The sequence below is a fragment of the Engystomops pustulosus genome, chromosome 6 (assembly GCF_040894005.1).
Source record: "Engystomops pustulosus chromosome 6, aEngPut4.maternal, whole genome shotgun sequence".
NCBI lineage: Eukaryota > Metazoa > Chordata > Amphibia > Anura > Leptodactylidae > Engystomops > Engystomops pustulosus.
Window position 1 is genome coordinate 72,833,206 of NC_092416.1, and position 26,778 is coordinate 72,859,983.

At 40.9% G+C, this 26,778-nt stretch overlaps 1 protein-coding gene across 1 annotated transcript in view; it reads right to left on the reverse strand.

Moving 5' to 3' along the window:
• LOC140065935 (uncharacterized) overlaps positions 1-26,778 on the reverse strand; it is a 122,308-nt gene that overhangs the window by 6,327 nt on the left and 89,203 nt on the right. Inside the window, exons 49-63 of the mRNA XM_072113495.1 lie at positions 25,009-25,221; positions 20,812-20,957; positions 20,277-20,404; positions 17,380-17,527; positions 13,329-13,461; positions 12,099-12,254; positions 9,496-9,652; positions 9,202-9,413; positions 8,890-9,052; positions 7,015-7,097; positions 6,632-6,792; positions 6,267-6,429; positions 5,340-5,506; positions 1,180-1,240; positions 968-1,099 (exon numbers count right to left, since the gene is read on the reverse strand). Coding sequence (XP_071969596.1) covers positions 968-1,099; positions 1,180-1,240; positions 5,340-5,506; positions 6,267-6,429; positions 6,632-6,792; positions 7,015-7,097; positions 8,890-9,052; positions 9,202-9,413; positions 9,496-9,652; positions 12,099-12,254; positions 13,329-13,461; positions 17,380-17,527; positions 20,277-20,404; positions 20,812-20,957; positions 25,009-25,221 — 2,223 coding nt within the window. The remainder of the gene's footprint in view (positions 1-967; positions 1,100-1,179; positions 1,241-5,339; positions 5,507-6,266; positions 6,430-6,631; positions 6,793-7,014; positions 7,098-8,889; positions 9,053-9,201; positions 9,414-9,495; positions 9,653-12,098; positions 12,255-13,328; positions 13,462-17,379; positions 17,528-20,276; positions 20,405-20,811; positions 20,958-25,008; positions 25,222-26,778) is intronic.

Sequence of the window (26,778 nt, forward strand, 5' to 3'; positions counted from 1 at the left end):
TTTATGTTATTAAAACTTTAAACACCACTCAACTAATATTTAAACAAAAAAAAGCCTCAATAGCACTGAATAAGCAAAGTAACCAATACTTCATATGGTACACATAATTAATCTTTATTAATCCCTTCAGTTTAAAAACGGTTTAAAAACACCCCATTAAAACAGATACACATAAAAAACCAACAGATAGTGTGATAATATCTGGATTGGGAGTTATCATATATCAAATGTATAACAAGGTCCTGGTAACACATCATAAATATCACAGCAGCAATTACACATTTTATGGGAACACAGAAGGTGAAATACACAAAGTCTAGTCTAATACTCTAAATCACCCCAAATTATTTTAAGGCTGCTATGACACAACCATAATACCAACCAGAGGCCATACTCCACAAGTCCATTACCACACTGTCCGAACACCCCGACCTACATTTCGCACCCTGCTTCATCAGAGGGGGCCGGAACAATGTGCCACAGAACCATTTAAAGACCATATACAGGTGGAGATAATTACCAGAAAGGGCGTGTTTTGTTGCGGTGCACAACATATATCAAGTTACATCTGTGTCCTCACTGACATCTCCTATTACAGACCATTAACCACCCCCAGATGCTGTGGTCAGATGTGACGGGTAATCTGAGTGTCCCTTAAATTTTCAGATTAGACAATAAAATGTTCCCCTTGTGGGGAGGAGCCATTTTGGTGCCATGGTAATCCTATACTATTAATGAGACCTGTGGCTGGGACCAATAGTAATTTAGAAATTTTGCCAAGAATCTGTAGACTTCATGCCCCCCTGTATATATAGGTTCTAAAATCTAGAAAAAGTCCTGGATTTGTAATTAGCACTGGTGAATAAAGCAATTATTTACATATTTATATTACTCGAATTATTAGCTATTAGGGTGGAAAAGACCAGAGAAGATTTTCAGTATAGAGAAGAGTTCTCATAATGAATACCTTGAGCCTGTGTAATAAGTGCTTCTTTGATCTCCTCCAAAGTCTTTGTTAAAGGGCTAGCAGTGACCAGCTTTTTCAGGTTCTCCTCTCTATACAATGCCGTCATAAAGAGTAGAGGCTGAAATGGCAATCCTAAAAGACAAGAACATCTAAATATTCAGTTCAAATCCTACTTAAAAGTCTTCATTGTTCTAACATTTTATATCACGCACCTACAGTATGCAGCATTGGTATGTTGCCGTTTCTCAGACCTTTATAAGCGTTCTTATTGGCCTGAAATAAAGTAACACAATAGTAACAATATGATTACTATATGATAACTTAATTTCCATATGTAATGTTAAATGCAGGAAACAAAATACTTCCATGAAATCCAGATTCAATAAGTGTCTGACCGTTGCATCAGATGTTAAGGGAAAGTGTTTTTAGGAAATTACCTACTACATCTTTAAAAATAAGTTTGTGTTAAACTTTTTATTTTTCAGAATGTTAATCTTCATTTTCTATGACATTATCTATATATTTAAAAGTCATAAATTCTGGAGTATTCCTAAAGCTTAAAGAGAACCCGTCATGCAAAATAACCCCCCTAAACTAAATATATTTTCATAAACTGCCATTAGAGAGCATTGCCTCTATCCCTTCATTGTCCCTCTACATGCCTGTAAACCTAAGCAATGAGGTCCTAAAGCTGTATGCAAATGACCTGTGAAATGTCCAATGAAGCATTAGCATATTCAAGCTGTCCACTCTATTCATGAGTGGGAGGCACAGCCACACCCCCGGTGCATGACTGACAGCCTGTATAATGGTGTGAGGCTGTATAATGATGTGCTTCCTGGTGCTGGTGGCCACGCCCCTGCAGCCTGTGTGTGCATGTGTGTGTGTTTAGGAGAGATACAGCAGCTCCAGGCAGCCATGTTACAGCAGAACATGTCAGATTCATGTGTAGCTTATGTCTGTATCTCTCATGTGTATTAGGAGGATGCAGCATGTCAGCAGATGGCAGCACACACACCAGCAATGCTTTACTATACATTACACACAGACATGAGCAGGGGGAGGAGAGGGGAGGGGGAACAGGGGTGACATCACTGCCTCTGACCATGTGACCAGCCTCATTTACATGATAAAGAATAGATGATTTTACAATGAATAATGTATGAAATAACTAGATAAAGGCTGGGATGGGATCCTTGTGAGCTGCTCCAACAGGTAGTAGTGACAGGACAAGAGACACAGACCTGATGACAGGTGTCCTTTAATAATTTAAAGATGCTACAGTAGATTTCATTATTTTGTTCACATTTCAGAATTCATCTCCATAGTTGAACATATGAAAGCATATCTAGAAAACTGTCTCATAGACATCAATGAACATCCCTAGACAATTGTTTGACTGCTTTAAAGCCTATTGCTAAATGCTGTTAACCGCATTAACAAAATATGTGGTGTGTAATGAGGGCCGCAGACATTTTTTTTGCCCTAAGCCACACCATTTCTTCTGCCCTTAAAGGGTTTTCCCATCAAAGAAAATTCTCACATTTCCATTCCCTAGTGATGTTAAACAATAAAGATCATTTTAACCCCTTATTTACAATTTTACTCAGTTTTATTGCTGTTTTAGCTCCAATCACTCCCTAGGCTGCTCAGTGCAAAATCCCAGGGCGTTAGCGGGGACTCTCTAAACTGACACATTGGGGCTCATTTACTAAGGGTCCGCGGAGCCCATTTTCGTCGGGTTTCCCGACGATTTCCGTTTTGCGCCGAATTGCCCAGGGATTATGGCGCACGTGATCGGATTTTGGCGCATCAGCGCCGGCATGCACGCAACAGAAATCGGGGGCCGGGCCGTCGGACAACCCGATAAATTCGGTCATCGCGCAGGATTTAACATTTAGAAATGTGTTGCAAGACACGCACATACGAGCACCTGGAAGAAGCGGGTGAACTCCGGCAGATCTCAGTGTGGAAGCGACGGATGCAGGAACTCAGGCGCGCGATATTCATGAATCGCGGCAGACCCGAATCCTCGGCGGACAACTCACCGCGGGATCGCGACAGGACCGGGTAAGTAAGTCTGTCCCATTATGATCCATCTAGTTATGTGGGGTGACAATGTGGTTAGATTATCAGGGTACAGATGTAAATACACTTTCATCTGGCTACTAACATTGTACTAACACACTGACACATAGAAGGATAGAGATGACACAAATCAGAGATACATGATATGCCTATTACACACTATCAGCTCTGCTAGATCTGTGTTCTCACAGATTTGTGCCTGCCTCCCCCTTCCCCCGGATCACTTATCTCCTTGTAGTTTGCAGCTTCTCTCTGCTCACGATGTGCTGGCAGAAAGTGAATCAGTGAATGTGTTAGTGAGCTCTGTACAGGGGGCGGGGCTACAGGCTCAGAGCATATGGACACAGAGGGGCACATTTACTTACTCGGTTCAGTCGCGATCCAGCGGCAGGTTCTCTGACGCCGATTCGGGTTCTGCCGGGATTCACTAAGGTCCGTGCGCCGATATTCACCAGGTGTCGCTGCTGCGCCGAGGTCCGCCGGAGTTCACCTGCTTTTTTCTGGTGTATGTGAGTGCTTGATCTTGCGACACAAATGGCTTTTTAAATTCTGCGGTTTTTCCGAATCCTTCGGGTTGTCCGGTGGCCACGCCCCCCCATTTCTGTCGTGCGAAAGTTGGCGCGATTGCACCAAAAATCGTTTGCGTGCGCCACAATCCCGTGAAATACAGCGCAAAGCGGAAATATTCGGGAAAAACCCGACGGATTCGCGGCTTCGGACCCTTAGTAAATGTGCCCCAGAATCTCAACAAGCACGGCTGTCACACAGAAATCCAAGATGGCGGCATGACCCTAAAGTCGGAAGTTACAGGGTTGTGTCTAGGGGCAACTGAAATTGTGTACAGCAGGACCGATAGAGACAAGTTGGACATATATCTGTGAAATAATGCATTTTTGTTAATAACAGTGAATTAGAGAATGTGTTATTTTGTTATCCTGAGTACATATAAGAAACTTGTCTTCATGGGAATACCCCATAAACTCCAACCCCACAAAGTATAATTGACCCCTTAGTGCCGTTCATCTCCCCTGATTATATTGTGCCCCTGCTCCCTCTCACATCAAAGCCCCCTCATATTGTGCGCTCCCAGCAACTCTCCCTCTTATTGTGCCCCCCAAGCAGCTCCCCCTCTTAACATATATATAGTCAAGAATATAATACGTAAGCGCAATCAAGCAGGGGGAAAAACATATATATATCTACATTACAAAACCAAGTACAAGGGTATCACTGTGTCATACACAGATGCACTCAACATGGAAAGTCGAGAATTATCATACTATTATATACAGCCCTACTACAGATCGTACAAAAATTATGGCAACAACTTCGAATTTAGACTGCAGATTTTTTTACAACCGCTGTACTAAATGGGTGTATATGGTTCTTGACTATTAATAAAAATATTAATACATTAAATGCACCTCCACCACCCACCCCACCACTGCCACTGGTCCACTGGAAGAGAGAAAAAAAAAAAAACCTCCACAGCATCATTTATGTGTGTGCAACCCTTACTTATGTTACTCTACCCTTGCCACCTTTCCCACATTTTTATTTCTTATTTTCCTTCTTTGTGTTCCTGAACCAGATTTTCTCATAGTCTTTTATTTGTAAAGAGAGCTTAAACCATGTATCCACCACAGGGGAGTCTTTTGCTCCCCACATTTTAGCAATACATACTAACGCGATGTTAAGCAGTTTAACAAAGAGATTCCCATGTCCATTCACCGCACTGCAGTCCTTTAGTATACCTAACACCGCACTATGTGAACTGACATGGTCAGATCAAGTCTAAGAACATTGGAAATTCAGTTAAAGATTTCTTTGCAGCAGTCAAAGATACCTGGGCATTGCCACACCAGATAAGGTTAGTCACTGTAATCAACTCTGGAGGATGCCAGCAGAGTTGATACATGCCTGGTCCTGGTACATACCTCCCGTCTGGCAGGACAGCGGGACAAAGCCTAAACAAAGGGACTGTCCCAGTGGTTCGGGATGGTTAGGTGGTATGCAACTAGATATGTCCTCACTTAATCACTCCTATTTACATAGAAAGAAGTCATCTGAACCCACCCATTTATGGAGTGTATGAGGACCTTCTGACTTCACCGACAGATGATTTTGGAAGAAACAAAGATCAGACATGTTGTACATGAATGCCTGATCCTTTTTTCTCAAGAGAACTTGCACTTGGGACCTATACATTGGTTTAGAGAACGGAAGCATGGCGTCATCCAATTAAATGTGAGTAGGTAAAACAATTTATTATATATAACCTGACCTGCTCTTGCTCATAGGGTCTGGTAGCAGTGGGTTCATTGTGACCCTTCACACTGCTGTGCTGCTCCAGTGCTGACATAGTCTTCTTAGCTATCATTTCAGAGGTGATCTTCATCAGTGAGAGCTTTACAACTTTCATAAGTGCAGTGGCTTCTTGCATGAAGACACCTGTAATAAAATACCTTGTTACAGAACAAATTGTACCCAGGCTGCAAGAAGGGGAAGGTTTCCATGGAGGGTAGACCAGTTAATTAACAGCTGGTGGTGTGGCTGCTTTTAGGCATCACTGGAAGGTGTGTTTCCTCCCACATCCAAAGGTTTCTCATTGTTCTGCCTGGTTTTTAGGAACTTGTGGGATGAAGTCCTGTTGACTGGCAAAGTCAGACCTATCTGTAAGTTTATATGGAGGCAGGGGCACACATAAGAAATGGCATTATTTGTAGGTAAAATATGACTTCTATATTTTTCCTATCTGCAGTTTCCAGAGCTGTTCTTATTTAGTTCCTGCTCATGGCCCCTCTCCCCTTTCCACAGACCTCTGTTGTGATCCACTGTTTGTTTTGTTCTAGTAACATGGAATTTAGCAGATCCTTCAGCAGTGTCACATAGGAGGCGGGATAGCATGACTGCTTCCTGGAGCTCCCCACCTCCATGACTGGATCAGAGGGGATCAATAAAAGTCTTTATTTTAGAACAGTGGTGGCTGCCATGAATAGAGGCATCAGTGGAACTTGTATAAAGACAACTGAATGGTGCTGTGCATGGTTTGTGGGAGGAGGATGGCTGGTGACAGATACCTTTGGTGGGAATCCACTAAACCTCAGTCTTCTGAAATGTGTGATCTAGAAAGGCTGCCCTGACAAGTAAAGCAGATGATGGTTGTATTAATCTGATTCCTATTTGATGGGCAGTAATATGAGCACCTCACCTTGTGTCTGATCAGTATTATACCCTGGGTTCATGCTCATTGATGAGCTTTGACTCTGCTGAGATGTCAACGTGGCTCTTGTACTTTCTTCTTCACCTTCCAGGGGAATTTTTCTCCATTCAATACATTTATTAGACCCCAGCTCCAGGGTCTGTAACATTTCCTATAATATATTGCAAGGTTAATAACTTTCTGGGGACAGGGGTTGCTTAATTACATGTGTAGAAAAACTAGATTTCCAGAAATAAGCACCTAGGAGAGGTGGAGGAGAACAAAAATGACAGGTAGGACCCATCCAACGCCATAAAGAGAACAATTTAAAAATAAGACTGTATAGGAGAGAACACAAGAGGACCAAGGCTCACCTTGAGCACCTGTATTCTGTGTATAAAGGCTTTATAGAAGGATAGAGTTTCATTCCTGTGTCTTCCCAGTTGAGATGTTAAGTGGAGATTTTGATCTTCAAGTTTGTCAAATAAAGTTCGTACATTGAAATCTTCTAAGACACGTATAGAGTTCCTTTGGTCTAAAAGAAAAATTTATAACATGTGCCTGGTGGTTTAGTGGTCAACAGAATACATCTTATTTTTGGAGGGAATAATTTTTGGTTACACAAAGGAAAAGTTTCTATGGCCTCAAATTTTGGAGTCTTGAAAATGTTATATTACATGTAAAATGTTATGTATAGAGGTACAATAGAAATGACACACTGAACATCATTGGCACAAACAACACTGCACGTAGGTACCTAATCCATAGGAGAGTTCCTTCTTCTGAATATCTAGTACCTCTCCCGAGCCGTGACAGCCAACAGCTTGATGAAAATGGAGACTGAGTAAAAGAGACATCTGGATATTACAAGGGTTATAGAAGTGTAGTTACATAAAAGACTTTGCATGTTACTGTATATAAATCTTGTTTCAGTGTGCTGTATAACACACATAAAAGGGACATAGCACAGTGTAAACAGGAAAGCTGTGTCAATTAGGGCTCATTCAGACAGCCCTTATGAGTGCAAATCATGGGATCAGATGTGTGTCACCATCACCGGGTCAGCCGTTCATCTTCCTATGGAGAGAGGAGTGGTGAAAAGCGCTCACACCTCCTTCTCCTTGCCCTGTGCTAGCCCGGGATCCGGTCTGGGTGAGCACCTGGCCATCTGAATGAACCCGTATACTGCATATATGTAGTGCACATTGTATACTGTATATCTGGAGGCTGAGGGTGGTACTCTCCTTACCCTATATAATGGTCACCTGATAGTTCTACTTAAATGTACTGAAAAGAGCATTTATATAGGTCACATATATCACTGTATAACGAGAGGGCGAGTGTGGTATACTTCTTACACTATATGGTGGTCACCTGGCATGCACTAGATGTACTTCAGATGTGGGTCACATAGTAAAAGTTATGAGAAGGTGATGTATACTGAACATATATACTGTATATAAGCTCATGTATCTTACATTGCATATATGAAATACTGTATATATGTACTGTATATATGTGTATATGTGTGAAATATGAAGGACACATAGGAGAACATGTATCCTAATTACTGCTAGTTGTTTTTCTTCATCTTTGCGACTTTAGTTGTTTTTTCAGATCAAACCACTTGTTGTTTTTATATTGGTTTTAAACCTGATGAAGGCATTAGTCCAATGGCAAAATGCGTTGTTTCTATACACCTTTTATATACCTTTTGTAACAAAAAAATAAAGAACGTTTTGACTTCGGGAAGATGCGCTTCTAGAGTGGACTGTCCTCGTTTGCTGCACATTGGATTCTACTATTAAATGGGTCTCACCTTTGGACGTGGTTACCCTGTGACTACACAGCCACCGCAAGCTGCTCTTCCTCGAAAAGAAGACACCATCTATTATATGCTTATATAACCTACATCAGAAGGTGAGCATGTTACTATCTCATTTCCACTCATTATTTATCACCTGCACTTGAGTCTCCTGCGCTTTGTGTTCCCCTATATCATCTAGTCCATTTTTCTACTTCTAAGGGTGCAGTCACATGGGCGGATTAATTACATTGCAGTCAAAATGGTGTTAACAAACACATTAACACCATGTTGACACACACATTTGTTATCACTATGTTACCATGGATGTTAACATCTTGTTAACATATGCATTTTGTAAATGCAATGTTCACAGCAATGTAATTAGGCAAATCTCCTCTTCTCAGCTATTTTGATGCATTTGAAAACGTGTGCATTAACACTACGTGTGACTGAAGCATCATGTTGTCATCTCCATGGGGTTTGACTAGAGTGCCTAAAAATGCAGGCCATGACTACATCTGGCATATAGGCATCCAAAACCTGACCTCTCAGTTGCAAAAAAACACAAATGTTTATGGTGAATATAACAAAAACATTGGGGCAGATTTATCAAGCAGTCTGAAAGAATATTTCCAATTGCCCATGGCAACCAATCACAGCTCCCCTTTAAAATATTCATGAGCACTGGTGAAATGAAAGCTGAGCTGTGATTGGTTGCCATGGGCAACTGGAAATATTCTGACTTTCAGACTGCTTGATAAATCTGCCCCATTGTGCACACAGTTCATACTATGCATAATAAAAAGTATGCATCATCATGACAACCTGTCTTTTGTGAGCACATATTCTGGTGGGATATAGGGTTCTCCTAGACTCCTCCACCTGGGCTTCCAGCTTTTCAGGGGACTTGGAGTGTAGAGTGAGGGTCGAAGTACCAAGGTCAGCACCAGGAGAGTAACCATTAGTATGAAGAGGAGCAGCAGGATACCTACACATACACCACATACAAGGTAATAACAATAATATTACAATTGTGGAAAGAAGACAAAGCATTATGATAATAGGACAAAATATTAATACAAACACTTGCCCTAATAACTGCTATGTAACCAAAGAATCAATTCATTGAAGACTTACCCAGAATGGCCACCCAGTTTGGTGCTAAGTTAAGTCTCCGCTGAATGACAATACCCTGCTTCACAAGCTGATAAGGAGAAGATGGTTGGATACGGGAGGCTGTTGGATTACAATATACATTATCCTCTTTCACAGTCACAAAAAGGGATCGACCTTTAACCCCGTTGTCCAGGAACACATATGTACCAGGATCTGTGAACACATGAGCAAATCTGCAACACACAGATAAGATGTAATCAGTAATGTCTGTCAGATGTGATGCAATGGGATGAATGGTGGACACACAGCACTTACCTGGACACATTAATATGGGTCTCTCTGATCAGATGATCAAGTCTCCTGAAGGCCCCAAAATCCCAGTGCGGGTTCGTGTTAAACAAGTGGTCTTTTTGGTACAAAGGATAATGACTTGACATCCGCTCTGTAATATGCAGTATATCATATGGTATATCTACATTCATAGAAAGATAGATACATAATAACTGTGCTATTCAAGAACATGTTAGTCATCATAGTGTTTCTGTCCAACAAAAATTAAAAACCTGATTTCACATGAGTCTTACATGGTATATGTGATGCAGTTGTGCTGCATTGAACATAATTGCACCCAAGGGAACTAAATATGGGGTTTGCAGCCATTTACTTTGTAAATGAAAGTAATTGTTCTTGTAGTAATTAGTAAATCAGTCTCTCCGATCCAGGTCAGTAGTCAGTCCCGGGCCCATGGCCTCAGTCTCACATCTGGGAGTTTTTCACCCACTTCTGTAGCTAAGGGTTATGTCCTATAGTCCCCCTACTCTCTGTAATCTGTCACTACAATCCCTCTACTACTGGTCCCCTTGCAAATTGTACACTTCTTCATCTTTATGCATCATAGGAGACAATTTGTATTTATTAAAGCTAAATTGAGATCTTCCCATAGGTGCATACAAAATACAGCCTGTATTGTACCACAGAACCATGTTCACCACAATTACTACTGCTGTCATTGGAAACAGAAAGCATGTAAACAGACATTAATCTGTTTTCTAAAATAAGAACTAAGCACTAAAGCAAGTTCTGTGAAGACATTGGGGGACATTTACTTACAGTGTCGGTGTCTGCATTGGCTTTGTTACCGACCTGCTCCCGGTAAGAAGACACACATTTAATATTGTGTAGCTGTGCAGAGACATTTCTGGCGCCGAGACTATTTTCTGTCCCTGGGACAAAATCTGTCCCGAGCACCAGAAATGTGTCCAACAGTCCCTGCTAGACCAGTTTTCTTTTGGTCTACTTTCCGTCAGTTTACACCGCCCAAAAAGGGCTGCGACACATAGTAATTGTGTCTGAGTTTCCACTACGCCAAAGCCACGCCCCTTTTCGGAGAACAGTCGGAGCAGACGGAAAAAGTAATTTTTTCTGGCGCCGCCAGATAATAAATAGGTCTGAGAGCAGAACATGTGGTGCGAGCGCCACAAAACTGGCGGAAACGCCATAGTAAATGTCCCCCCATTGAATAAACAGGAGAAGCGAGGAAAATACAGCTCTGGATCAAACCTATGACTGCAAGCATTAAGAATAATACAGCACATATGTTTATGCAACAACCCTGCCAATGAATAGGCTAGGTAGGTGTTACGACATTGTCCCTCTCCTTGTCAGGAGCTGCCTGCTCAACTCACTCAGAAGCTACTGCCCTGGTAAGCTTTGTAATTGCAGCTGGAAACCACTGCCTGGGAGGGTAAGAGTTAAGATGTCAATAAGAATTTGATTGTCCTTAACCAATGATATCTTTTGTCTTATTGTAAAGCAAGCTGAAAGCTGATTGGAGAGTGTTGCCACTTGACTAGGGGAGTATAAAAACCCCTTGTGGGCAGGCGCACGTGGCCTTGGTCTTATTCCAGAGGAGAGAGCAGCACCTTTCTGTGCTGGAGAAGTCACTGTTCCACACAGGCCTGCTGTCTGACACCTATAGCTAGTCAGGAGACTAAGCTAGAGAAGAGGTCCACTGTCCGGACTCTGCTTTATCTTTAACAGCCTAGCCTTAAAGGAAACCTACCACTTGGGATAGGGCTTATAAGCTGGACATGCCGTGCACCAGCTCAGGGTGAGCTGGTGCCGGCGCTTATCTCCGTTATGTTTTTAAATAGTTTTAAAGTGTTTTAACAGTTTATTAATGTTTATATCCTTACTAGCTTTTCCCGCACCGGGGTCCGCGCTCGGCGCACCATGCGTGCTACCACTTCCTATTCAAATGCACGCACGGTAAGGATATAAACAGTAAGGATATAAACATTAATAAACTGTTAAAACACTTTAAAACTGTTTAAAAACATAACGGAGATAAGCGCCGGCACCAGCTCACCCTGAGCTGGTGCACGGCATGTCCAGCTTATAAGCCCTATCCCAAGTGGTAGGTTTCCTTTAAGTAACTACGAGGCTGTGAGCAACCCTTCCCGCGGACCAACTATCTCCTACCAGCTTCCCAGCTCTGCTGAACCTGCTGTTCAAGTTCAAATAAATAACCATGAATTGATATGCCCAACGTACCTCCGTGTGATCCATGGATCAGGTTGCTTCACCATCACAAGCTTCACCATCCCCACCCATGATCAACTTGGGATTCTCATATAAACCTCATGGGTTGCCCCATTATTCAGTCACACACCACCTGCTGGAGACCTGCCAGGCTGTATGCCCGTCCTCTAGTCCCCATATGAAGCACCATGACCATAGTGTGCCCATGGCCGCATATGCCAGCCACTCCGGCATTCTGGGCCCTGGCTGTTTACAGTCACCAAAAAAGGGCTAGGCCCTTGTGGGGGATGTTGCATTTATGTGACAATTCTTATTCATTACTGTTCTACATTACTATTATCCTAACACAAAATGTACATGTGATCTGGTCATACTACCGTTTGGTGATATGCTCAGCTGAAATAGAACAACATCGCCCACTTTGAGACACAGGATAGGGTTGGGTATTCTGTGTAAAGATGCAGGGTCTGTTGATGCAAGGACCTGATCTCCCGTCCGTGATTTCCTAGGTGTTGGCACTGACCATGAATCTCCTGTAATAAATAAATTGTATTCAAGAAGAATTCATTCTGTTTCCAGAAAAACTGATAATGATAATAGGAAACATGCTATATGTTTTTTTTCAGTAAAAAATAGTTTTTTGTTCCAAGTATATATCAGATATTTCACTTGAATCAGCTTTGAAAGGAGATAAGGCTATCCAGTGACGGTCTGTCACCCCTCCTGACACAATTTCTTAACCCTTTAATGACCACCATATCAACTTTTTATGGTGGCCATTAAGGGTACTTCTTCTGACACAATGCCTTTCTAGGGACCACATCAGAAGAAGATTAAAGAACATAGGATCCTGCAGCTGCCACGGCATGGCACTAACACACAGGGTCAGAATAGCTCCAATCCTAATTGTTTAACTCCATGGCCACCATGTTTGACTGTGGTGTCTAAGTGGCTTTAGAGGGAGTGCACCATCCATCACCACCCTACAGCTGTGCCGATGGTGTTATACTTCAGCCCTTGCTTTAGTAAAGGACCCTAGGGCTGCCTGTGACAAGTATCAATTTGGCCAGGCTGGGGCCTCGTCTAATAGATGCCTATTACTAAAAATCTAAAATATAATGCACTGCACTACATAAGTAGCCATGGAAAAATGATGTCCAAATTGACATCACAAAAAAATTATATTAATTGCACACAAAATACTTTATGAACCCCAAATGTGTACAAATAAATGAAAAAAAAAAAAACTGAAAAAGGGCCTGGGCATTAATGTGGAAAACAGGGCTAAGGAAAACAATTTTGTTATTCTTTCTGGGAATAATTGATTAAATTGCAAACTTGTTTTGTAAATATTGTTGCCAAGGAGGTGTGTCCCTACATGGTCAACACTTCAACACTGATACCATACTGTCCCGGGACAAACCCCCACCCCCCACTGGTAACACCCAGTGGTCATTTTATTCATAAAGGAAAAATAACAATAAAAATAACAATAAATTCACAATTTTATTTTATTTGGATACATGTATTGACTAAAATAGACATGTCAAGATGTGTGACAAGTTCTCTTTAAAGATACAATTGACAAGCGAAATTTGTCTTCTTACCTGTCAGAAATGCCTCGATAACCTGAGCACTGGAAAGAATAACACCGAATACACCACTAGGACTAAATAATACAAGGTGAAGCTGCTCACTGCTCCACACATGGTGATCAGGGCCCAGGACATTCACAACCTCCTACAAGAGAAAGAAAGATAGTAATACAAATACACAATTATTATTGGATCTTTATAAAGATATGCCCTGAATATCAATAGCGTCTTTTTCTTCCCTAAAGGGGTCACCATTTATGGTCAATCTTTGATTTGATTTGCATGATTTGCATTAAAAAAAAAACATCCTAGGGCACTATATAGTATTGACCAATATTGCTTGTTGTCATGCACAGAGTGCCATAGCTTTACAATGACTCAGCAAAACAGCTGAGAATTTTATCGAGTTTGTGAACTTGTGCTACGGTTCATTACTGCTTCTCAGAAAAATATATTTGAGGCAGGTTGTGATTGTTGCAGAGGTACAGCATGGTAGCTGAGCGTTCTAGGAAATGCTGATGTATCTTTACTTGAAATGTATCCTCTTATTTTACCCCTGAACTCTCAACATTCAAAGTACAGGCGACCCCCATACTTAAGAACAAGTGACAAACAGACGACCCCTAGTTAGAGACGGACCTAGGTACTCTGTTGTACAGGGCGAATTTGTATCCTCGCCCTGTCATTGAAATATATACAATGTGCTGCAATTTTAGCACCAAATTAAAAAGATTAAATTGTACTTCTGTAAGCGACACAAAACACATACATTTGTGTATGGATTATAGTGTATGCAGCACTATCACACTAAGTTACCTTATACATCACTCACCCCAAATTAGAATCATATACAGTGTCCACCCTTTAAAATGTTCAGTGTAAATTTTAATATTATGCCTGTCATGAATTATAGTGATTTACATACTGTATATACAGTATTTCACCACTACAAAGCTTATTACATACAGCACTAGTATAGAATAGATAAGTACAGCATTAGAACCATCATCAACAAGTGATGATGGATCTGTATACATATCCATGATCATACACACTGTATACCACTAAAGCATCACCCCTGCAGGGAGGGAGCGCTGGACTATAACCACTGGGGGGAAACGAAAAAATCCAAACAATGAATATTCAGAAAGGCAGCTTAGAAGCATGATAAAAATTCTCACATTGTGATTACTGTAAATAGTATGAAACATGACTCCCCACTCAAAGGAAACATAATATTTAATTGTGTCGCTTACAGAAGTACAAATACTGTATACCATATATATATATATATATATATATATATATATATATATATATAAAGCAATGGAAATTGAGGTAATAAATAGTCAAAGAAGGGTCCGCTGAGCGTGATTCCGTCCGGTTTCCCAAATATTTCCATTTAGCGCCAAATTGCCCGGGGATTTTGGCGCACGCGATCGGATTGTGGCGCATCGGCACCGGCTTGCATGCAACAGAAATCGGGGGTTTAGGGGTCTGACAACCCGACGGATTTGGACAAACTGCGGAATTTAATAACGGAATTGTATCGCAAGATCAAGCACCCACATGCACCAGGAAGAAGATGGTGAACTCCGGCGGACCTCAGAAATGTGAGAAATGCGTTGGTCACAACCTCCCCTCATTAATTAAAAACTCAGCAGCGTCCCCCAATATACATGTACCCAGAACACTGTCCCCTGTATACATGTATCAATGACACTGCCCCAGTGTATAAGTATCCAGCACATTGCCCCCAGTATATACAGTTGTGCTCAAAGTTTACATACCCTGCAGAATTTTGGCTTTCATGGCCTGTTTTTCCAGGGCCATTTAAAAGTTTTTGGTTGTCATTAAGATTTTAAAAATAGAAACACAGTAGTTTGACAATAAATGGCTGCATCCAACCACTAACCGTGAGTGGAAAAAAAGTTTTATTATCACTCATATTATCTAAAAAAAGGCCAGGAATTCAAACACACTGTCCCCCCAGTATATAGGTAGCCCTAGCTCACTGCCCCCCCCCCAGTAGGTATGTAGTCCAAGCACACTGCCCCCAGCATATGGAAAAATAAACTCAGTACTCAACTTACATCACTTCCCATGGCTCATCTTTTCCCTCTTCAGGAGTAGGACGGACAGAGCCACTTCTGTACACTCTGCCCACGCGCACGCTTTGACGTCATGAGGTGGTAACACCCCGGTGTCATAGTATGTGTACGGGCATAGTGCTTGGATCTGACTCTGCTTGTGCTACTGCTGAACAGGGAGAAGAGCACCACGGAGAGAGAAGAAAGATGTGTACTGAATTTTTTTGGTAGGGCAGTGTAAGGATGCTGTCTTGCCTTTTTCCTCCACTGGATGGTGTTCAAGCCTGTCGCCCACCCCAGCCGTGGAAGAAACAGGTTATCACCTCTGGTGAAGCTCTCTGGATGCCACAGGCTGCAATGATCAGCTGTAAGGTGCCTGTAATGAAGCTTTATTGATAATTTAAGAACAAACCTAAAGAACCTATCTTATACATAACCCAGGGACTACCAGTAGTGAATCAATATTAAGTTCAGTGGCACTAACAGCATACCTCCCAGTAGTCCTGGATCCAGTGGAACAGTCCCGGATTTCAGGCTTTGTCCCACTGTCCCGCTCAACAGTAGCCATGTCCCAGGACATAAACTTTATCAGACACCAATAGAGTTATTTGTAGTGATAATACACTGTGCCCCAGCTTCTGTGTGGACAGAGGAAAGTGGTTGGTATAATATGATGGCTTCCGTGTTACAAACAGAACAGTACAAAGGGAAACTCCTGGGGAGGGGTAGGGGGCACTGTATGAAGGGGAGCTGATGGGTGGTCCAGGATACAGGGAAGGTGATCGGGGACACAGCATAAAGGGGATATGCTGGGGGGGCACATTATGAAGGGGAGTTGCTGTGGGGAGCACAGTATGAAGGGAAGCTGCTGGTGGGGCAAAGTTTGAAGTGGAGCTACTGGGGGGGGGGCACAGTATAAAGGGGCAATGTTTCAGAGGCTCAGTATAAAGGGGAGCTGCTAGAGGGACACAGTATAAAAGGCAGCTGATGGTCGAATGCATTATTAAGTGTTTCAGCCTGGGGGGGCACAATATTAAGGGGAGCTGCTGAGGGGCACAGTATAAAAGGGAGCTGATAGGGGAGCACAGCTGGGAGCCACCACATGAAGGGGATCTGCTGGGCGGCACAGTATGAAGGGGAGAGGCTTTTGGGCACAGTATGATGGGAAGTTCCTGGAAGGGGAAACATTATAATGAGGAGTTGCTGGAGGGGTGTGAAGAGCCACAGTATGAAGGGGAGCAGCTTGGGGGACACAATATAAGGGGGAACCACTATATTAGGGGGAGCTGCTGGGGGGTATAATATGAGAGGGTGCATCTGGGGGCGACATAATGTGAGGCGGTATGGGGGGGCACTAATGGTGGAATTACATTTCTAGTAATAACTATAAAAAACTGAATGTAAAGATGTTGGTTTATATAGATGTAGCAGTTTTATAAGGAACAGATTGTATCAGTTATAAAGTGGCTGATAATAATATTAACAGTACTGGTCTACATTGCAGAAAGATAGGCCACAGACGGTCTTGTATTGCAGAAATCTAGTTCAAAGGTTGCAGAAACAACACCGTACAGATTGTTGGAAATAAATGTAAGTTGCAAAAGCTCCTCCAATCTGTGTTCTCCGAAATATCACTTTTAATTAGATTCAAACATTTTACAGCTCCAGTGCCCCATCTGGTGGCCATATTGTGTATCACAGTTTTCAGTGGATAGGTATTGTGGGATTTAACACTGGGTCACAAGTGCAACCCCTTAACCTTCCCATGTCCCTTTAAACGTCTTTTAGTTTCCGTTTTGGAGCCAACATTCAAACTACATCACAAAGAATTTGTTACCAAAATGGGCACACTCATATCTGCCAGTGTATGATGGTGTATAAGTTTCTTAGGCATTTGTTTTTTGTAAACCTGCGTTTAAGCATAAGCAATCACCCCTACTACTCAGAGTGTAGAAAATGTGTCCTCCACACACCAGCTTTCTGCTCCTTCTCCTCTCAGGCTCCTCAATTTGGATCTGAAACTGCATGTTGGATCCAAAGCTCATTGAAATCCGAGGCGCCTTCATCAAGCAGAAGCGGTCACATAGTTCTTCAGCTGAGACATACTGTAGGCAGTGGCACCTGATGAAAAAAATACAGACATAATCTTAAAAGAGATGGTTAAAAAAATATAAAAAGGTCCACTTGTCTTTTATGGATTAAAAATGCATATATTGGCACCTAACAGATGACATGCTGCTTTATTCCTGACCCCATTGCTCTTGGCTTCCAAGTCCAGTGAGGACATCCTGACACAGGGGATTGATCACCGTGGTCAGTCACTGGATTGTAGCTTTCATTGTTACAGTCATTGCTGCAGTAACAGTGGTTACATCCTATATTATACTCCAGAGCTGCACTCACTATTCTGCTGATGGAGTCACTGTATACATACAATACACTACTTATTTTGTAATGATCCTGAGTTACATTCTGTACTGCACTCCAGAGATGCCCTCACTATTCTGCTGGTGGAGTCCCATTGCACATAGATTACATTACTTATGCTGTACTGAATCCTGAGTTGCATCCTGTATTATATTCCAAAGCTGGACTCACTATTTTGCAGGTGGAGTCAATATGCATATACATTGCATTACTTATTCTATAATAATCCTGAGTTACTTCCCATATTGCACTCCAGAGCTGCACTCACTATTCTGCTGATGGAGTCACTATGCACATATTTTACAATACTTAGCTGTACTGATCGTGAGTTACATCCTGTTTTATATACCAGAGCTAATCTCACCAGGGGCATAACTATAGGGGGTGCAGAGGTTGCGATCGCACCTGGGCCCAAGAGGTTTAGGGGGCCCTTATGGTGTCACTTTACCATATGAGAAGACTATTACTATAAACCATACATTATAGTCAGGAGCCTTGCACAGACTTTGCACTGGGGCCCATCAGCTTCTAGTTACACCACTGGATCTCACTATTCTTCTAGTGAAGTCACATAGTACATTGATTATATAACTATCATGTACTGAGCCTGAGTTACATCTTGGACTTTATTTGCAAGCTGCTGTCTGTATTCTACTGATGGAGTGTCTGTGTACAAACAGCATATCACAATACTTATCCTGCACTGATCCTGAGTTACATCATGTATTATTTTCCTGTAAAGGAGGGGGGTATGACATGCACCAAATGATTAATTTTCCCACATCTGGATATGTAAATGAATACAAGAAAAAGAAAGCAGATGCTAGGGGATAACAATCTTTACTGAATATATTAAAACCATTTAAAAACCCAAATAACAAAATTAATTTTGGTGCAAAACGCAAAACTCCCATGAAGGATGTAAATGTCATAAATGTGATAAAGACCCAATTCTGTCCATACACTTAGAAATAAAGGGTAGTGGCAATGCAATATTGCAGCGGATTTCGTAGGGACTGAGGAAATAGTTACACGGGCAATGCCCTCTATATACATCCAATAACACAAAGTATGCACACAGTCCCTAATGGTATTCATACAATAACAAGTATAAAAAGACAGATAGGTTACATTACCGCGGAAATAGTCTGGGTCAAGGGAGTGAGGATGCCCCACGCGTATCGCCCATTAGATGGGCATTGCCACTACCCTTTATTTCTAAGTGTATGGACAGAATTGGGTCTTTATCACATTTATGACATTTACATCCTTCATGGGAGTTTTGCGTTTTGCACCAGAATTAATTTTGTTCTTTGGGTTTTTAAATGGTTTTAATAGTCCTTTTTGTATATTCAATAAAGATTGTTATCCCCTAGCATCTGCTTTCTTTTTCTTGTATTCATGTATTATATTCCAGAGCTGCACTCATGATTCTGCTGGAGGAGCCACTGTGCGTATACATTACAATACTTATCATTTGCTGATCCTAAGTAATTTCCTGTATTATACACCAGAGCTGTAATCACTATTCTGCTGGTGGAGTCACTTGGGGGCATTCATCAATTGTGGCTCAGGATCTGTGTTCTTGGTGCACAAATTGTGTGGTAATTTACACTGGGAATTTAGATTGTGGTGAAATGGCTTAATGAATTGGTGCACGACTGAAAGGGTTCTGAACGGTCTCTAATTCATGAAGGTGAAATAGAACTTGGTAGCCAACATTTTAGCTCATCTATTTGTGTGGCAAAAATTGCACCAAAAAATTATTAGGGACCTAGAAACCTCAAGAAAAGTGTCTACCAAGCTGCACTCAAATATGGGGCATAAGGTGCAGCAAGGAAAGAAAAAACAGCCAAAAACTGGCTTAAAGTCTACAATGAATGCCTCCACTGTGTACACACAATACGCTCGTATTTTACTTATCCTGTGCTTATTCTTTGTTACATCCTGAATTATACTTCAGATCTGGGGGTTAAAGGGGTTGTCCAATTTCAGAAAATTATTGATACTGTTTGGGTAATAAAAACATATACAATTTTCCAATATACTTTCTGTATATCAATTCCTCACGGGTTTGTAGATTTCTTTTTTCTAGAAATCTGTCCATGGTCTGTGAAGGAGATACAGGTGCTTGAGCTGTTATCATCACAGAAAGTTATCAGAGCCGTGTGATACTAATAGCTTGTACATCCTGATTGCCAGATTTCTGTGCACTGGAAGTAAACATAGACGCTTTTTCTATAAACTGACAGCAAGCAGAGATCTAGAAAACTGTGAGAAATAATGCAGAAAGTATGTTGGAAATGTGAATAACTTTTTCTTTCACAAATCACCAATTATTTTCTGAAAGTGGACAACCCCTTTAAAGCCTGTATTTTAGCTTCAGAACTGCAATCCCCCTGAATTCAATGTTTTTACAGAATTTACAATAAATGAGACTGACATTCCCAGCTCTGCGCTGAGTTCTCCACCCTGAAGACCGCAGACAGGGGTACAGTCGTGATGCTCGGGAGATACACACTTCCGCGTAGATGAAAGGCGCACTTCAGCACTAGAACAGCGCTCTTCCACCTGCACATAAATAAAATACATATATTTTTATAACTTAATTCCTGAATTTTTTTTGTGTACAGAGATCGTATTAAGGATGGAAAGTGGTGCAGAAAAAGTGGATGTGAATATAAACACATTCTCATATTCGCTCACTGCTGATATCTTGAAGTTAGAAATAAATGACAGTATCCGGTATGACAGTAGGCACCATCTGTTTTAAAATCAAAAACTTGAGGTTTGGTTTGTGGGGAAAGGATACAGGGAGCATGATGGGAGTTATAGTTTGGCAACAGCTGAATAGCATAGGTTAGAGACCACTATATTCTATTTTATGGAACCACAGTAAGCCATTTAAGAAGGAGAGAACAGTGTGTTCATTTCCATAAGGCTTCGTAATGCTGACCACACATTTGCCTTTTCATTACCTGTGGCTGACAGTCCAAGTCACTGTTACTGTCTGATCTCTGCTGTTCTCGGTTGTCATAAAATACAAAACCAGCTTGGCAGATGCAGGAACCATCAGATTCCTGGAAGGAGCGGTTCCGTCCTCTGCAGACACAGCTCTTGGAACCTTAGAATAATGATACCATTAGATAAATCGAAAGAAATAGTGACATTAAGAAATAAGGGAGTTACCTCCTGATACCTAGTACATCGTATAATCCTGGACCACAGGATAATCATATACATTATACAGTATTTATAATTACATGTGCACAGCAGTAATATACCACGTTCCAAAATATTATTCAAATTATATTTTTCTCTGATTTCCATGAGGGTGCGTCCACACGTTCTGTTTTTCAGATGCAGTCTTTGAAGCCAAAAGCAGGTGTGGATGATAATGGGTTGCAGACAAATAATTGAATGGTGCTGCTCCTCCTCCTACTTTTACTCCATTTACTCCTGGTTTGGGCATCAAAAACTGCATCTGAAAAACTGAACTTGTGGTTGCACCCTAAATGGTCGCTGCAAATGAGAGTCAGTATAATAAGGCCCCTTTCACACTTGGGTTGCAGATCATTTCAGAGTTTGATCAGGGTGAGATCAGGGTTTGGTCATTGAAAAACTGACATTTTTCATCAATTTTCAATGCAATTTCAATACCTTTTTCACGTGCAGGTAACACGCGTGAAAAGGACTCAGGGCTGAAGTCTATCTTTTCTATGACAATTGATGCGTGAAAAAATGCATTGCACTAGCATGTGTCTCAGAGTGCAATGGGCTTTGATGCGTCTCCATAGACTTGTATGGTGCGTTTTTCATGCGTGTGACTTGCAAAAGTAGAGCATGCTGAGATTTAAATGCGGGTTAAAAGTCTAAAAAAGCCCATTGATTACAATGGGTCAGAGTGCAATGCAAGTTTTGGCGTCAAAAGCACGCTCAGAACATGCGCGTGAAAAACTCAAATGTAGAAGGGGCCTTAAAAGTCATCACCTGTATTAATCACATTTTATTGAACAAACCCCCCAATGATAACAGTCTATTCTTCAAAATGAATAACAACTCAAAATGCATAGTTCCGAATTATTATGCACAGCAGAGTTCCATAACATTTTATAGTTTGTAAAGAACTAAAACAGGTCTTTTGTTGAATTAGAAGCATTAAGAGGTCACATTCACTGAAGTCAAAAGCTATTTCAATCCAAAACATCTTAACAGGCCAAGTTACATGTTAACATAAGAACTGTTTTTAATATCACCTTCACAATTCTTGCATCCATTGAACTGTTTTGATATGTACTGTTTCCACCCACATACATTGGTTGATGATGATAATGGGGTTAGATATGGGGTATTTGCTGGGCACACATTTATTTTTCCAGGGACCATGAACAACACCCCCACCGGGGCCTAGCCTTTCTTCAGTGGCTGTTGACAGCCATGGCCCAGGATACTTGAGTGGCTGGCTTAAGCGGCCTTGGGCACACTATGATCACTGTGCTTGGTATTGGGACTGGAGGAATGTGCAAGTAAAGTAGAGGGAGAGACTGATGAAGGTGTTTTCTCCCTGGGGCTACCCCTGAGGTGTGTAGAGGAATCCCTGGGTGATGAAGGATGGGGAGCCCGCGATGGTAAGGCAGTCTGATCCAGGGATCACAAATCAACTCATGGATTTTATTTGAACTGGAAAATCGAATACAAAAAGGTTGGGGACCACTGCTCTATAGGGTTGAGGTCAGGAGAAGATGGTGGCCACACCATAAGATTCTCTCTCTATACCCATATCGTCCAATGACAGAGAGGTATCTTTGCAGCATGAGCTGTCATGCATGAAGATGATTTTGCTGAGGAAGGCACAATTCTACTTTTTGTACCATGGAAGAAAGTGAGACCAAAACTCTACATATTTTTCTAAGGTCATTTTCACACTTTTAAGAACCCTAAAGGGGCTAACAGTTCTCTCCCCATGATTCTGGCCCAAATCATGACTCCGCCACCTCCTTGCTGATGTCACAGCCTTGTTGGGACAAGGTGGCCATCCATCACCCATCCACCACTCCATCCATCTGGACCACTATGTTCATGTATGTCTGGGATCACTAACCCTAACCCTATAATCAAGCAAAAGATCTATAAGGGTGGGAGACAGTTCCCATCAATTCTATTCTGAAGTTTAAGCAGAAACTCTCCAAAAACTCACAAGTTCAATTAATGCAATGAATGTGAAGATGATATCAAAGAAGGCTTCCTATACGAACATGTAACTTGGCCTTTTAGGATGTGTTAGATTAAAATAGCTTTTGATTTCAGTGAATGTGACCTCTTAATGCTGCAGATTCAACAAATTTTGTTGAATTCAACCATTTTCAGTTCTTGACAACCAATAAAATGTTTTGAAACTGCTGTGCATAATAATTTGGAACTGTTCATTTAGAGTCTTTTTTAATTTTGAAGAATATACTGTTATCATTGGGAGGTTCGTTCGATAAAATGTGATTTATACTTTAACAGGTTATAACTTTTATTAAACTCACTGTCATTTGCATCGACTATTTAAGAAAATTAGAGAAAAATATAATTTGCATAATAATTTGGCACATGTTGTAAACACAGCAGGTAATACTACTCACTGCTACTAAGGCCACATTAGGGATTCTGTGCCCAAATACTAGAATTTGTGTAGCAGCAATACAAGCTTCAGCCCTATTACATCCATTGAGGTATTTATTAATGCTTTTGTGGAATCCGAGGGTTGTTTATTTTGTACCAGATGTAAAGTATTCTAACACTCACAACATTTTTTTGTATCTCAATTTGGGCCCAGAATTTGTTTCTGACACTTTCGATGCACTTCTTGTTACATGACACCTATTTTTGGCTCAATTTTTCGTGCACATTTACAACAACAAAAAGTAAGTCTATCAACTGCTAAACCCCTTCCTGAATATGGTGTGTCATTTCTGGTGCCCATTTTTACTTCTTACAGTGCAGCAAATACATGAAAGGAAATCTACAATCTAAATCAAGCTTAATAAACCAGCGACACTCGCTCATAGATCCAGGCACAGTGACTATGGAAATCTTCTCCTCCTTCCTTCTACAAGCAACTTTTTAAATTATGCTAATGCACTAGAGGGGCTCTTGTGGGCCTTACCAGAGTCCCTCCATGCTATAGCTTCACTGGTTGTTATACTCTCTGACCGTACCCCTGCTCCCTCAGCACTTAAACTCTTCTCTGTCTCATGTCACCTCACTGCAGGATGGGATGTTTCAGCACACAGTGGGAGGGGGAAATGCTCCTGCACATTGTAACAGTCTGTTACTATTTTGGTCCATTAGCATAATTTTAAATGTTGATTTTAGAAGGAAGGAGGTCATAGATAACAAATATAAGAAGATTACCAAAGTCATGGTGCCTAGATCTGAGTATGTGTCCTTGGTTTATCACGCTTGATTTTTAGGCCATGCGCCACACTGCAAAATCAAAGTGCAAAACACTACTAAATTCAGAAACGGACTTTACAAATTTATAGATTCCCCCCATTGAGTCTTTCAAAAATGTATGAAATATATAGCACACAATACCATTACTACTACCAATAATAATAACCCATCCACTGTGTTTTACAGTTACTTGTCATGATTTACATTCTTTGCAAATTCATTTTCTACCATTCACACATTGGGGGATTTTTATTATACGTAGAAATGTGCTTTAACCTTTAACAGGCTATGGGTGATGTTCAGTTGTGGGGCAAGAATAGCACGCACTACACTACTCTGCAGCTGGTGGCGTCACCTTCATGCCCCTCCATATTGACGTGGTGTGGAGGTGGTGTAACAGGGGGAAATAATTGCAATTTCTAATGGTGACCAGGAATTGAGATTATTTCATGGTCTGTGGTGGTGACCCACTTTCAGCACAGTGCGAAAGGACAACAGCATCAAAGAAATTTCAATAGCTGGAACTATGTAACCAGCACTGGAACCAAGGTTTGAATGGGTAATCCCCATTCATGAAACTCCCTCCATTAACAAAAAACTAGAGTTCTGTTAACTGATCTTCTTAAATTCCATGTGGATAAGAGCAGTGGGTAACAGTTTCATTTTCAGTTAATATAATATGCTGAAATTTATGCTAAGACTTTTCCTTTGAGGCTATGTATAACTACACACACCTGGCTTGGAGTAGGATGAGGTTCCACACAGAAAACAAGACACTTGGGCAGAGAGGTAGTTGTAAGTGCCAGCTGGGCATGGCTGGCAGTCGGCAAGTTCTCTTCCTTGGCTTCCATTACCATAAGTACCAGGTGGACAAGGGACTGGTGCCGTGGCACTGGATGGGCAGTAATGGCCAGCCAGACAGGGAAAGGACTTATAGTTGTCCACACCTATAAGAAAGAGGAAGAAAAATTCATGGCAACATCTTTTTTGTTAGAAATTCCCGAGAAATAGAATCTGTAGTGTTCTTTGAGCAGGGGCAGTGACATATTTAGACAACACAAACAAAAGCATAAGATAGCTGATTAAGAAAAACATAGCCATATACATTTTTAGGCATCAAACCTCTATGATTTGCTGTTCCTCTATTATTTCCAGAAGTTATAAATTGGTAATTATCCAAGTAGGCGTACCCATTTTTGTGGTCTCCCTGGAGACAGTCTGAAACTGTTACGTCTGATCAGTAGTGGATTATAATATACGTGGTTTGGGCGGTAGGCTGGGCCAAAGCCTTCTAAGGGCCCATGACCATTTAGACCATCTACTAAATTTTATACTGAGAAGGACCTTGACCCATGTTGCTGCTCTTAATACACATGTACACAAGAGACTTTTGAAGGTCCTCTAAAGGTCCTGAAACCATAAATTGAAAGCAGGTAGAAAAGACGCATCCTCCATTCACCAAGCTTGATTCTAGTACCATATGTAGGAAGTGAATCTTAGACTTGTAGGGGCTACAATAATAATACAGACCAGGCCCATGGGAGTCTTAATCCGCTGCTGGGTCTGATTGGACAATATACCAATTAAGTGTTTCCAGTTTTAATGGTGTCCCTGGCAACAGTGTTAAAATGTTAGGTCTGTTAGGACGATATCCGACTGCTGAGGAAAAGACCTCAATTTGGATTTACATATAATTTTCTATACAAAAAGATGGCATAAAATTGAGTTAAATAATAAAACATGCTCCTGAATAGTTATGGTATGGGGATCACGATTACCTGCTAAAAACAGTCGTCAGGAGAGCTAAAATATACTGAATGAACATATATATATATATATCTTTTGCAATCTTTGTATTTTTAAATGTATTTAATCTGCAATGAAAGATAATGTTACTTTATAATAAATGGTAATTAGAAGTTTTATAAAGGTTGCAGAGAGTAATAAAGTCTCTTCTGCTCTTGTCTTTATGCCTGAGATTCTACAACATCTTTGGAATAGGGAAATAAAATAATAGCCAGTTAACAAGAGGTGATGGCTACTGCGTGTATGAGTTCCCCTCTGTATTTGACTAGTTTCATCATTTCAATTTACTATTTTCTTTATAAAAATGAATTTGCCTTTAATATAACCTCCATTATATTATTTTACGGGATGAGGTCCCCTTTCTGAATGTTATAACATGGTACAGGTTCTTCTTCTTTTTAAATTCTTTAAAAGAACACTTACAGGCATTGGTATATCAGGTAATAAAGTAAGAAAGACTCAGTGTAATATGGGGAATGTTTAAGGAGCCTAGCACAATATAAAGGTATCATTACCAAACATTTACCAATCAGATACCTGAGGTTTAACTATGTTAACTATAAATACCATTTGATTTCATAATGGAAAGTCTAGTAACTTTGTACCTTGAAACAAGTAAATATTCTCGTAATTGTCTTCTCTCTTTATAGACTGTGTAAAAATGTTTCCACAGCACTATAATTTTTTTTTTAATATAC